This window comes from Mus pahari, chromosome 2 (assembly GCF_900095145.1).
Source record: "Mus pahari chromosome 2, PAHARI_EIJ_v1.1, whole genome shotgun sequence".
NCBI lineage: Eukaryota > Metazoa > Chordata > Mammalia > Rodentia > Muridae > Mus > Mus pahari.
The window spans coordinates 104275980-104290187 of record NC_034591.1 but is presented as its reverse complement, the minus strand read 5'-3'; the positions used below and the strand labels follow the sequence as shown (position 1 = coordinate 104290187).

General features: G+C 47.0%; 1 protein-coding gene across 1 annotated transcript in view; it reads left to right on the top strand.

Annotated features, from left to right (window-relative positions):
* Positions 1-14208, top strand: part of Antxr1 (ANTXR cell adhesion molecule 1) — a 196246-nt gene that overhangs the window by 56290 nt on the left and 125748 nt on the right. The window contains exon 9 of the mRNA XM_029535282.1: positions 11925-11985. Within this exon, the coding sequence (XP_029391142.1) occupies positions 11925-11985 (61 nt within the window). The remainder of the gene's footprint in view (positions 1-11924; positions 11986-14208) is intronic.

Below are 14208 nucleotides of genomic sequence, written 5' to 3'. Positions count from 1 at the left end.
GTGATATCTCAGTACATACACACAGCTGTGGACATGTGATATCTCAGTACATACACACAGCTGTGGACATGTGATATCTCAGTACATACACACAGTTGTAGACAATGTAACATCTCGATACATTCACAGTTGTAGACAGTGTGATGTCTCAGTGCATACACACAATGGTAGACCATGTGATATCACAATACATTTACACAGTGTACACTGATTAAACCAGGATAATTTGCAATCCCATTGTCAGATCAATTTTTTGTGTTTTGAGTCTTGAGCTCTTCTAAACCATGCACACAGGAGTGTAGAGACACCAGAGATGGTAACCCAATCACACACCCACACCAGGACAGCTTCTGAACAGGGTCAGATTCTTTTCTCTGTTGAAGCCCCCATGAGCCACATGCCCTGGGTCCTTCCTGGAATATTTCAGCATTAACGACTCGCCCAAGCTCAATGTGAGCCAGGATGTTTGTAAAACTACCCCCACTCCCCAAACTGAAATAACTCCAAGGATATGTTACAAGTTCTAGCAGGACAGCATTCCCCCAAAAGGAAAAAAAATAATTGCAGACTTTGGTCTCCAAACGTTAACTGCATAGTGGCATTCTTATAGCTTTTATCTGGGAGTTACATTGGTTTTGATCCTCCCAGGACTGGAAACCCGTGTTTATGGCGGTTGTTAACTGGTTTGCTTGGACAGAGAAAGAGATGAGTACGGTGGGGCTCATCCTTCTCAAGTCAGACAGAGATAATTACGGCCTAAGAGCCGGCTGGCTGCTTTTAAGAGGTAGGTTCTGTTTCCTTTCCAGTGTCAGAAACAAAGGCCATCTTTCTCCCCCTACCCAAGGCTCCCATCCGTGGCCCCCACTGAGGCCCCCATTCCTGCCCATTCCCATCCCTGCCCTGTGACTGGTTATCTTCTTGTAATAAACTAGGGCTGGACTTATTTATCTAAACTAAGATTACTGAGCAGATTCTGATGACTCAGACAGGTCACAGAGGTTTCTGCAGTTTTGAGCCTCAAATAAAAGTGCAAGGGTTAATACTGATCCACTGAGCAAACGCTCACTGGGAGGCTGGAGAGGTGGCTCACAATTGCTTGCCCTGTATTTGTGAGGCCCTGGGTTCTGTCCCCAGCATTACCCACCACCAAGAAAAGAAAAGAAAATGTTGATGGGAAGCCTCCTGTTGTAGACACCGACCATTCAGTTATAAGTGAAGCAGGAAGTGACCCTGTCCCAGTAAAGCAGAAAGACTATGGAAGAGAGCCATAAAAGACAAACAATACATGAAGTTAAGTTGTACAAATGGTAGAAAGGTGAACAGTGATCCAGGACCTGGAAGATGAAATGCAGCTGTCCTTGAAGTGCAGGGATGGCACTGCAGTACGTGTGGTCCTGAGACAGGGCCTGGTAAAATGAACGGATCATGTGTAAGGTGGAACTTGGCAAATGAGAAGGAGAAGTAGGCTGCATTGAAGGCCTTGATGTTTGCTCTGACAGCGATATGCATAGTCTGGAAATAGAGCAGCCATCCCCCGGGGCTTAGGAAAGGAAGCCATGGTGGCTGGCATCTTACCCACAAGCCCCTGGAAGATGAATAGCTACTTAGAACGAGAGTGTCAAGGTCTGTGCCTATATGAGGAGGAAGAGCATTGGCTATTGAGCTTCCTGGGTGAGGGAGAAGCTTTACCGCTGCTCTCTGAAGAAGCATCTATTATCCTGAGTCCCAGGCCAGGATAGGGATCTGCAGGCAGGTTGGATAAACTGGCATACCTGACGCTCACAGTGGCGGCCAGGGAACTAGAGAACTGCATTGTCGGTAGAAGCCCACCTTTTCCATCTGGGGAGGCAGAAGGAGAGCGTAGACGCTGTATGATCAGGAGCTCTTTGCCCAGGGAACAATCTTCCCGGGTCCTCTGCTGCCCTGCCCCCATACCTGTTTTGACCATTTCAACATCCCTTAAACCTCCCAATACTTACAGGAAGTACTTAACCTGCCAGAGTTACAGGAGCTGTTATGTTCATCTGTGGACAAAGAGGTCAGAAAGAAGCCAGCAGTTGAAGCAAACTTTCTTTAACAAATGTCCCTTTGCCCTGCTCAGTATTATCCCACTTTAAAACCCCATCACCACCACACAGTATGTATTTCATTGCCATTTGCTGGTGAGGAAGACGATGCCCAGGTAATACCCCCACGGGTACAGAGCTCTAGGAGAGGGGAGCCCACAGTTCTCCCTCTCTCTGTGTTTTTGAGGAAATAAAAATAAAAGCCACTCTGTGAAGTCGCTTTGCCGAGCGTGCCATCAAACCCTCACCAGAACCACTCAATAAACTGGATGTTATGTGGTTGGAAAGGTTTGGAAAACTGGCCGGGACCATACAGGGCAGCAAGTGAGATTCAGGAGATGCTGCCATGTCTGCTCAGGAGAATGGGCCCTGAGCTCTGCTGAGCAGTGTAAGCCAGAAACAGCTCCATTTCAAAGAGAGGGGCTCTGAGGACTAAACTCAGGAGAAGTCTCAATGCAGTTCACATGGTTACAACAAAGGCAACAGAATCCAATGCCACAGTCTCGGAGCGCCCAGGCTGGGTGGGGAGTCCTTTGCCTCTTACCACTCGGTCAGAAGCATTTCCACAGCATAGCTGGTGCTCAGTGGCTCATGACAAGGGGACAATTTGTCAATTAGACTCAGACTTCATGGTCCTTTGGGCAGACATTCCTCCTAAGCTATTATTTCTTCCATCCGAGTTTTAGCCAGCCAAGGCTCTGCGTAGCTTCTGAGGTCAGGCATAGTCGGATAACATGGCTGAAGATGTAAGTAAGTTATTGCTTCTTTTCCATGTGTTTACAAGTCTCAAGATGATAAAACCCTCACATCCTGAATGGCAGAGGAGGCCATTCAGGCAGAAAAGAAACCCTCACTCACACCTAGGCCAGGCTCGCCCACCCTCTCAGGACCCTCTCGGTATTCCCACTTGTTACTGCAGAATATGGGAATACATTTTAAAGAAAGCGCCCATGCCTTTGTCTTTTCTCATTGTGGTTCATTGGGAATTTCCACTGACCACCGCTAGAATTTACCACCAACTCCCCAGTGAAACCTCCACACAATAATCCCACCATGCTCCTGGACCTGCCTTTGCCTTTTGTAAAGTGCTCTGGGCAGTGGGGCCAGAAAACCCATGAATGCTAGGGCCAGAGAACTGAAATGGGTGGGCAGCTTTGATTCTTGACCCTTGTCCCCAACTGTCCCTACTTACTGCAGTCGAGGGCAGTGTCTGGAAGCAGAAGCAGGTTATGGGAAGGGGAGGCCAGCTACTGGCTCCCTGCCATCTGCTCCTCAAAGGGTTCTTCTTCTCCAGTAGATGCTTAAGAGGAGGCCTGGCTTCCTGTTCATTGGAGCATGAGTCAGCACACGCAGCCGCTGTGTGTTTGATCAACAAGAAACACTGACAGGACCTCCCCTTAGGAAATCTGTAGGATCAGCAAACTGGGGACAGATCTGCCCCATAAATACATTTGAGTTGATTTTTTCCCCCTGTGCTGATTTCTCCCTTCTGTTCGTAGGAAGGCAGAAGAGATGTGACCCCCAAATCTAGCCTGGACCCTAGCACCCTCAGACAGAGGGCAGTGTCTGACTTCCAGGTTTAACTCTTACCCGCTCTTGCAAGCCCCCAGACAGGAACTGCTGAAGGTTTCTCTCGGTCAGAGCCCACCGCACAGCCCCGTTTTACAGAACCAAAACCTCCTCCCAGCACGCGAGCGAGCGAGCGAGCGAGCGTCTCGGCAGCAGTAGCTCTTTCCTTAAGCCAGCTCATTGCTCATCTTCAGAATGGCTTCCTTTCTGGGGCCCCATTCAAGCTCCTACCGCCCCTTGCAGCATGAGCTCTCCACCCAGAACTCCAGTGGCAGTCATTCTGGGAACCTTCCTTACCATCGCCAGCTCTCTCTCCACAGATGCTTAGTTATGCAACCCCAGAGGCTGCCCATCTGTCCTAGTTCTGGCACCGTGTCTTACATATTTACCCATTACAAAGCTGCCCAGTTGACTGGGCAGCATTCGTGACCCATGGCAGACCCACACTGAACAACAGATGGGCATTTTGTGACCGAGCAGAGTGTGCTTTCCGTCCTTCCCCTACCCTCTCTTCCAGTCTTGCTGCTGTAAGAGACAAGAGATGGCATTCTAAGCTCTGTTCATCTGGCAGGCTGGAAGACTAAATAAAAATAGAACCAAACTCTAGTCGCTGGACTAGAGCAGAGTTTTCTCTAAGAGATCACTTGCCTCCGCTATCATTAATGACACCAAGGCTTAGCAGACTCTGGGACCAGGCATCTCTCCTGCTATGGTTCTCACTCTGCTTTCAAACGCCCCAGGTCATACAGATGTCCACAGCTGCAGAGGCTGCAGGAGCCACCTCAGCAAGTCACAGCTCCTGCCCTGGCCTCCGCAGCTCTCTCCTCTCTCTAGGAAAAAGCAGCTGTGATATCTTAGGAAAATGCTTTCTGAGAAGTAAGCTTGCTGTACTAGTGGGGTGCTCCACTGGGGAAGGGGCAGTCAAACAGGTTCTGTCTGGTGAGCACACTGGGATCCAGTGGCCACAGCCATCTGAGCTTTCCCCCAGAAAACATGGTGGGAACATGGTTCAGTGGGAAAGCAGACTGTCCTCAAACTCCTGTTGGTCATGCAAGTTACAAAGAACGATGTACAGGCTGGAGATAAGGCTCCAAACTTGCACATATCTTAAGCTTATGCTTGCTTTATTTGGTAGATTGTATCAGAGCACATAAAATCACTGAGTCCCAGGGAGATGCATGCAAAATACTCAGGTCTGACATGGACCGTGGCCCTTTTCTGCTGCTGACAGATGTGTGATCATTGGTTTATAGTATGCAGTAGAATTTAATTAGGAAGGGTATCTGGCTTTGTTCATATTTAGTTAATACATTACAGATTAAATCATTGGAGCTCATAGGATGTTCTAGGAAACATTAATGAGCCAGTTTCATGGCCCAGGTTATTTGGCCTTGTGTTTAGAAGGTCCAGGAATTATACAAATATCGAAAAGAGAGCCCATGAGTAGGTGGCTGGATTAAGAGCACACAGAAAGTATTCCTTGAATCCTTTCTTTTTTAAAAATCTAGCAAATGTTTAGTGCCTACTGTATGCCATTAATCTTTGAGAATACAAAAGAGGGTAAGAACAGAGTCAGCTTTACCCATGAAATCTTTATAACCTGAAAGCAACCGCCTATTAAAAGCAAGTGTACTTTTCTAGTGCGCCCATGGCGGATAGATAGCAGCCGATCTGAGCTGTGGGTAGGCACAGACTTCTTCCCAGCTCTAGTCACTTGGACTCAGTGGCAGGGATTACTCTGCATCTAGAGAGCAGCGGGGAAGACAAAGTGAAAGAAAACTGACAGGTTTCTGTATCGGAGAAAAGACTCAGACAGCTGATGGGCAGTTGCCCTCCTCTGGATCCACCTCCTTCAAGCCTCAGATGGCTCAAAACCAGATTGTTCCCTCACAGCAAATAAGATGTCAAAGAACATGCTCTAGGGGACTTCCTGGGAGTGTGTGAGCACAGAAGGTCTCTGTGCTGGGCTGGGATGGAAGGGACTGGCCTGTTCTCAGCATACAAAGCACAGAAATAAGTATGGGTTGATGGTTTATTGGTGAAAGAACAATTTAAAAAGAACAAAAACAATTTTGCTAGGAAGGGTTAACAACTGCAAATAGAGTTTTGTTTTTAAAGATTCTTGAGAAGTCTCTACATAAACTCAGAAGTTTACAATAAAATGGCACTTGATTTTTTAGAATTAAAAACACTTCGTGTGTAGCCTGGCAGATTCCCAGTGGGTTCCAGTGCGGGTGTAGGAAACCAACTCTTGGGACTGTGAAGCTGTTTTTCACCCGCCGTTTCCCCTGCTCCCTCAGTAATCCAAGGTTCTCCGGAGGGACCACCCCAGAACAATGCACTGCTCACCCAGAATAATGCACTGCCCACCCAGAATAACACACTGCCCACCCCTGTTTTGTTTAATTGGATTTTTAAATTTTATCTTATGTGTTTGACTGTTCTGCCTGTAGGTATGTATGTGCCCCCACATGCATGCAGTGCCTGCAGAGACCACAAGAGGGCATAATCTTCTCCTGGAACTGGAGTTACTTAGTTGTGTGCTGTCATGTGGGTGCTGGGAACTGAACCCAGGTCCTCTAGAAGGGCAGCCAGTGTTCTTCACCACTGAGCCATCTCTCCAGCCCCACATTGCATCTGTTTAGGTTTTCATGGATTCACCTTTTTTTTTTTTTTTAATTTGAAATATGTTCACACATCGGCAAGAACATTGCATTAATTTTAGTTAAGAAAATGTTAGATGCGAGGTCAGTGGCAGGTGATGGGCCAGAAAGAAGCATGTGTGTGTGGACACCACCACCACCCTGGGGACTGCAGCATGGGCAGGAGCTCACCTAGTGTTGAATGAGTTTGTCCCCTGGCACCCATTGCCAGCATCACTAAAGCACGTGTCTTGGTGTATCTCCGTGAGTCACATGTGCTGCCTGGTCGGCTGAGGAGTTAATTGACTGTGGGCTAACATCTGTCTGGTTCTGTCTATAAGACAAAATCCCTGTAGTTTTCCTTGATCTCACTCTCCCTTCCCTTCTGTTAAATGATCAGAAGGCAGCTGTAGAGAGATAGGCGGCAGAAGAGACGCTTGGTCTAACCTTAGATGGGACCCTGTTTATTCATGGTAAGAGGGCGACTTTGTCGCCCTTTGTGTGTGACAGAAAATACCTGCAGGGGAAGATGGGCCGCACGCCCATATAAGAGTGGGACCAACTTAGTAGTCCACAAAGGAAGCTGGGAAGTGTAGTCTTTCAGCAGGAAACGGTCAGTTTCCAATACAATATAAATGTTATCATCTGAGTCCAATTGATTTTACAAACTTAATGTCTCTGCGTCTGGTATTTCATCTGACTCCATACGGCCCTCCCCATCAATGACCTTACAGTATTGTACGATAGAGAAAGCAGAGGTGCTGAGGTTCTGAGGCTTTAAAGGGTTCACAGGGCCAGGAAGAGGTGGGGCTTAGAGCTCAGCCAGAAGCCGCGCAGAATCCACATCTACCTTTGTGTCCCAAGTCCAGGCTCTTGACACAGCTCTGCTGGTCGAGGCTGCCTGAGGCCAGGCACTGTGCTGTGCTCTGCCTGCCTGACTAGACGCGATCCTCCCAGCTATGCCAGAGCTTCAGGTGGGTTATGGTCACCTCATTTCTCCTGATGGGGAAAGGAGATTCTGAGAGATTATGCAGCTTGACCAGGGCCACCCTGGTGGCCACATTAACCCCAGCAGTTTCTACAGTCCTCACTATTGATAAAACTCGGTATGATGGGCAGAAGGGGGTGCCTTAGTGGGCCCATGCTGACGGAGGAGTCCCCTGAGGTGTCAGCCATAGGACAGACGTCGTATTAAAGGAAGTCTATTTGTGACCTGGGAAGGGGGTCTGGAGAAGGAAGTAGAGGCAGAGAAAGAAAGGGACAGAGAGGGACAGAGAGGGACAGAGAGAGAGGGGAGAGAGGAAGAGGGAAAGAGGCTAGCTGGGAACCTGGGGGGAGAGAGGAAGAAGATGGAGGGAGGAGGTGCAAAGGGGGAAAGGGAGAGAGACGGAGACAGAGACAGACAGAAGCCAGAGCAGTCCTTACATGCCTGACTCCTGGCTCCTGACTCCTACCTGGCCGTTTCTAGGTAACTGTTGAGCAGAGCCTGGCAGAAATGCGAACAACTATTACTTGACATTTTAAACTGCTTTCCAAAACTGGGATTCAAAAAGTTCAAAGGACCAAGGACCATGGGCCAAAACCCAACTCCTCACTTATGATTATATAAAGCACACGGTGATGGGGGCCCCATCTCTACTCTAGAGCAATGATCCTTCGCCCCACCTCTGACATCACCCCAGATCTGTGTGAATTGCTTCCTTTCCATCCAGTGTTTCAACTGCAGTGATTTCCCAATGGACACATAAGCGACGGAGCAATTAAACCACTGAACTGCACTACTCCATAGGGGAAAGAAAGGCCGGTTGTAAATATAAGTACGTGGCTGTCTCTCCAGTGGTAGAGAGGGAGTAGCCAGAAGCATCTAGAGAAGCCTATAGTTACCATGGCTACCCCTTGGGAAGAGAGAGAAGAGCAGACTGGCGAATGCCAGGGCTATCTTTGAGGAGCAGAGAGAAAAGGGAAGCAGGGGAACCTTGGGAAAGGTTGGGAAGTCTAGAACTAGAACCACCCAGGAGCTGGCACATGGAGAAGGGGAGGCAGGAAGAGCCAGGAAGCTGGCTGGGGGCCTTTGCTATGCAAAACAGGTCCATGTTAGTAGGGACCCAGATGCCCCATTCATCCAGGTAAGAAGGGATAAGGAAAGTGACTCTTGGCAGAAACCAGTTTCCTGGTTTCTCAGAAATGCTGCATGTGACCTTTTATCTGCCTGCCAACAATCCTGTGTGCTCAGCCTGAGCTGAGCCCAAACTGTCATAGTTAGTGGCACTGCCGCTTTGGGGGAATTTGGACCTAACAATATATCCATATTTCTTCCATAGCTACTACTGCCTGTGCAGGGAGGGACCCTCTAGCTCCTGCCTTGAGACTCTCCAGTCTCTAAACTGATCTGCTCTTGGCTGTCATTCAGGCAGACTGATGACAATATAGTCTGGGCTGTGATAACCCAGGGGTCACCCCACCCCCAAGACCACACATACCATTAAGACTGCCCTACCTTTTAAAGCCAGCCATTTCAATCTAGCAGGAGATATAGTCTCAGACAAGCCCTGTCCATCTCCCCACTGATGAATCTTACTCTACAGGAAGTTATGGTCGCTTCCAGATGTTTTACATTAAGGTTGGGCAAGTTGTGTTTTACTTGATTGAATCACAGCCCTTGGCTGACTTTTTTGGCCCTTTATATGCTCTTTACAGTTGTCAGCTAATTGCAGACACTTCGAGAAAATAATATAGGGTGTGTTTATTATGACAGACCCTGTTAGTGTGCCTGTAGTTAAAACGTAACTGAAATTTCTTTTACCAAATCCTAGCTACACGTTAGGACTGGTTCAGAAATGTCAATAGAAACTCAGGACCTTACATGAGCAGACATGTCATGTGCTTGTCTTGGGAAATGGAAAAAAGACAAACCCAATGGCTCAGCTTAATTCTTGTGCTGTTTTGAAATCTTCAGTTGTAGATGATTAAGTGACTGAGGAACCTTTCTGGAGGAAATCTGAGGAATTTTTCCAAAACATCGAAACACAGCTCTGTGTTGTCCGGATGCTGCTGTCCACCAAGGCCTCCCTCTGAATTAGTTCCATCTCCTTAAATGTGGTCTGCTTGGAGACCTGTCCCTAAGAACATGTGTCCCCAAGAACATGTAAAGTGACCCGTGAGGTCCGAGAGCCAACAAGAAGTATATAGTGGGGGAGGGTAGTCATCCTCCCTCTGAGGTCGGTGCCACCTGAGGAAGACAGTGTCTCGACCTAGGATGCTAATAAAGGCCTAAGTAGATGGACCATAGGATGAGAGAGCATGGAGAAGCCACATGCCTTATCCTCAGATGGATCCTTGGGGGTTGTCCCCGCTGTCAAGTCAGACTGATGACACAGGGGATTAGGAGCTCGGGGACAGGTATGTGGAGACTTCTGACTACAATAAGATGCACGAGAGTGAGCTGTGACATCCAGAACATTCCATGGTCGCTGCCATTGAAACAGGGGTTAGCAGGAGTGAGACTCTGAGGCCACACCTGTGTGGGGTGAGGGAGGTATCAGATTAAGCTAAATATACCTGGGGGGACCACCACCCAAGCGCAGAATCAAGATGAATCTAAAAACAAGTAGGGTCATGGGAAGACAGATTACAAAAACTCCATAAAGCTGTCTTACAAGAAGAGCCAAATAAATGTGTATTTTTAAACTAAGGGGTTGGGAAATGACTCATTTAGAAAAGTGCTTACCATCTAAGCCTGAAGACCCGAGTTCTAGCCCGAGAACACAAGTTTTTAAAAAACCAGGTAAATAATCTCAGCCCTAATGAGACAGAGACAAGAAGAACACTGGGGGCCAGGCAGCTAGTCTCGATGAGAAATTCAGAAAACAAGGTGGAAGGAACAATAATAACCAGTGTGGTCATCTGTCCTTCACAACTCACATGCATACACACACACAGAGATACACATGCACACACATACACACAAATATCTACATGCACAAAGGGACAGAATGAAAGAAAATAAAATGGGCCATGAAAGAAATGTTGCTTTCCTCAGCGTTCTCTAAAGCCGTGCTCATGCCTACTGACAACTGTGACTGTCTTGTCTGCTCTCCAGATAAAGATTTTCTTACACTTGTTCATTTCCTTTTACATTGCTGCTCTCTGAGGACGCCTAGTTTTCTCCCTGGAACGGGTAAATATTGTCTCTTCTGAGAAACTGGTGTGTTTTCATTCCATGGATTAAGACGTCCCTGCGTATGTCTTCTGCACTTACTGCTGGGAAGCGTGTAGCCAATTCCGCTGCTCCCAAGCGAGGAGCCCTCCCCCATATCCCTGCCCACTCCTCTACAGCATCCAATCCCCTGAAGTGTAATTTATGGCCTATTCCACTTGATTGTATACTGTGGTGGGTGGACTGTGTGTGAGCTGGAACAAGCAGTTTGCCTACATAAGCGTCCATGTAGATGAGTGTGCATTGCCAGATCTAAAACACACATCCCTCCTTCACAAACAGAATTTTATTAATTCCATCACTTTAACAAATGCCTGTCATGTGTTCAGAAATGGAACCTTTCAACTCTCTGAGCCATCTCAAATTTCAAAGGAAGTGAGCTCTAACCATATTTGTTTAGCAGATTAATTCAGCAACTCCTATTTGTTTACAATACTTGTTTGAAATGTTAGAGTCAGCCCTCAACAAGGGATAGAGAGAAGCTTACATGGACCTGATGGAGCCTTCATAATCCTGAGGCTCTCCTCCTCCTCCTCCTCCTCCTCCTGACTCAGAGGAAGGATGCATTCCCATCTGACCGAGGGCAGGGTCCTTCTAAAGTGTAAGACAAGCATAAAACCTGCCAAGATCACCAAGTCTCCCCAGTCCTTTTCTATGAAAGGACCTGTGAGCAGTGTGACCACCATGCTATGCCTGTGGGAGGGACAATGCCACTGGCTCTCCAGCCATACCTCTGCTCGCTCCTCCTCTCTGCAGCTCGCTCCTTTTGTGCCCCTCATATCCACTGTGCTCCCCAACTGTACCCCAGCTCCCAACTGCTCTCCACTAAAGTCCCATTCACAACTGTCCTTTCTCAGGAACCATTAACATAGAATCCTCACTCTGTCTTCCCATGAGCCCTCTGGTCTGTCCCTTGCCATCTGCCCCTTTATCTTTGCTCCTACCTAGCACAGTCCATTGTCTACCATGTCACGTGAAAGTCACAGTTTGTTGTAAGGAACGATCCTCCAAGCCAAACTGCTGCCATCATCTCAAAGTCAGCTCTGCCTTCCTTAAGAGTCCATCATGGTGGGACCTGTGGATTGTTGACATGTTCACATCTCGCCTAGGGGAGAAACTTTATAGATAACATTTGTAATGCCATATTGAATCTCTTGGTTCAAAACAGGACCCCTGCATTATAATTTCAATAACAACCTATAATAAATACTGAAGGATCAAGTGAATGAATGTGTCTTACAGCTGTGTGGACACTCAGTACTTCTGGCACAGCCTGGCTCACTGTGTGTGGCACTGACAATGACGTGTTAGCCACTGTTTCTCCTGCACTCTGATGTCCTTCAGCTCCTCTCTCTTGTACCTGAAAACACGGTCTTAACTCTTTCCGTAAAATAAATCAGGCATTGACTGTTTTATTTCCTCTCCACCCAGATTTTAAAGAAATCCTGCATTGAAATTCTGGCGGCTGAACCATCCACCATCTGTGCGGGAGGTATGCTGAAATTAAGTGCTAATCTCTTTCATTCAGTTGATGGCATTTTGAGTTCAAATCTACGTCTGCTTCATGGGGAAGAGAATTAAAGTGGGACAAGAGGCAGGTGTGTTGAAAAAAAATCAGATGCTGTTAATTAAATCTGCTGTGGAGAAAGGAAGAGAAAGGAGAAAATGTCAGTTGTGGAAAAGCGTGACCTCCACTGTCAAGTCCCCTTCTCTCGTGGACATGAGTGCAGGGTCAGCATAGATATGCTGGATTCCCATTTAGTGCAAGGCTGACCACCACACCACCCTGCCTGTGAGTAGAGGTCTCCATCATGACAGCCCTACAGATTACACAGAGGGTCACGGTGAGCCCTTGCCCTCCTCTGAAATGCTGTTCTTTAGTATTCTGTGTATTTGATACATTTGTCTTAATTGTTCAATCTACCAGGCCTTTCATAATAATGATACAGAATTTTAGGCATCACCATAAGGCCCATTACAATTTATCATCAATGGAGAGAGTCCTAGAGAACCTTTTAATGCTTATTTTTAAAAAAAAAAAAAAAAAGATTTTTTTTTTTATGCATATGAGTGTTCTGCCTCCCAAGTGATGGGATGGATACACATCACTAGGAGAGTATCTTCAAGGAAAGCCTGGTATGGTGATGTGTATCCATCCCATCACTTGGGAGGCTGGGGCAGGAGGATGGAGAGTTCAAGGCTATCCTGAGCTACATAAGTGTACCTTGCAAAAATGAAGTGGGTGGGCTGGAGAGATAGTTCAGGCATTAAGAGCATTCACTGCTCTTGCAAAGGACCCAGGTTCCCAGCATGACCCAGTCTATAGGTCAATGGGGTCTGCAAGAGAGAGAGTGGGGATGAAGGGGCAAGAGACACGAAGAATAGAAACAAGACAGTCTGTCTGATCAAGTCTCAAGTCTCGAATCTCAAGTCTCGTTTATTGAAAGGCAACTATGGGTATATATGCACTTGCCAGGGAGTGCAGCTAGAGACACTTAACCACAGGTCCAGGATGTATAGGGGGAAAACAAGATATTATCACAGTGTTCAGCCATGTTGGACTTCTTGCAAAAATATCATGTTAGGAAAACAAATCTCTTGTCAGAGTAGAAAAGTACCCCCTGTAAGTAAATAGCCTGAGATGGCTGCAGAGATGATAGCCGCTTTCTTCTAAGAGTTGGCACCCAACAGGTCCCCCTTTTTAATTTTTTTAAAAGGGAAGGCTGAGAAAACTTACAGAAACCATGTCTGTCTTAGGTTGGAACAGACCCTAGCATCCCTTTTCCCAACTCTGGACACTCAACAGCTTTTTGGTTGAACTCCTGTCTTAGGTTGGTGAGGCCTCCCAATTAGAGATACGGGTCTTGAGGTGTTCTCTCACCTGTCATTGGCTATCCGGTTTAGTGCATACGATAGGGGCTATTCCTCATCAGTCTTGATGACAGAGGTTTAAGAGTCTCCTACTTCCAGCCTGTGATAATGAACCTGTATGGGTTTCATCTGAATAGTGTCTATCTGTCGTACAAAAGTTTGTTGAACAGTATGGGCCCAAGAGACAAGAAAATAAGTAGTCTGGGTATCTTTGTTGTCCCCCATTACAGGAATAATATCCCCGAATGGTCTCAGAGTTCCTAATTTTGTCCATGGCTATAGGTGGGGACCTATAAATGTGGTCTATGGATACACAGTGTAAGCCAGCACAGTATGCTTCACCAGGGCCTCCACATTCTCTTAGAGCTATTTTCTGCAGGGCACACATCAGAGTGTTGACCCCAGTTTATACAGTCAAAGAGATGTACCCCCACTAAATCATAAGTTGGGGAATCAAGAGTCCAGTGAAGCCACCTTGGAGGTGAAGATGTCTCCTTTAGCATTGAGGACTTCCCATGTCAGGTTATATGGCATATGCTGGTTGATCTGTTCCAGTTTGAAGGCAATCTTCATGTTCCCTGCAAAGAAGAAACGGGGTTCTCAGGGGCTTTTTCCTCCCTGGATCTGTTATTGTCTATTTGTTTAATCAATCTCTCTGGCAGCCATTGTGTGGCATCTGCTGTCTGGGAATATATGCAGACACAACCTCTTCCCCAGATAAGCACTGGGTCTGGCCCATTCCAGATTCCTGTTAATGGGTCTTTCCAGAGGACTGTTGCAAAATTCTTTTTGGTATCAGGATGCCAAAATCTATCTGCAGCAGATTTAATTTCTGAGGGATCCC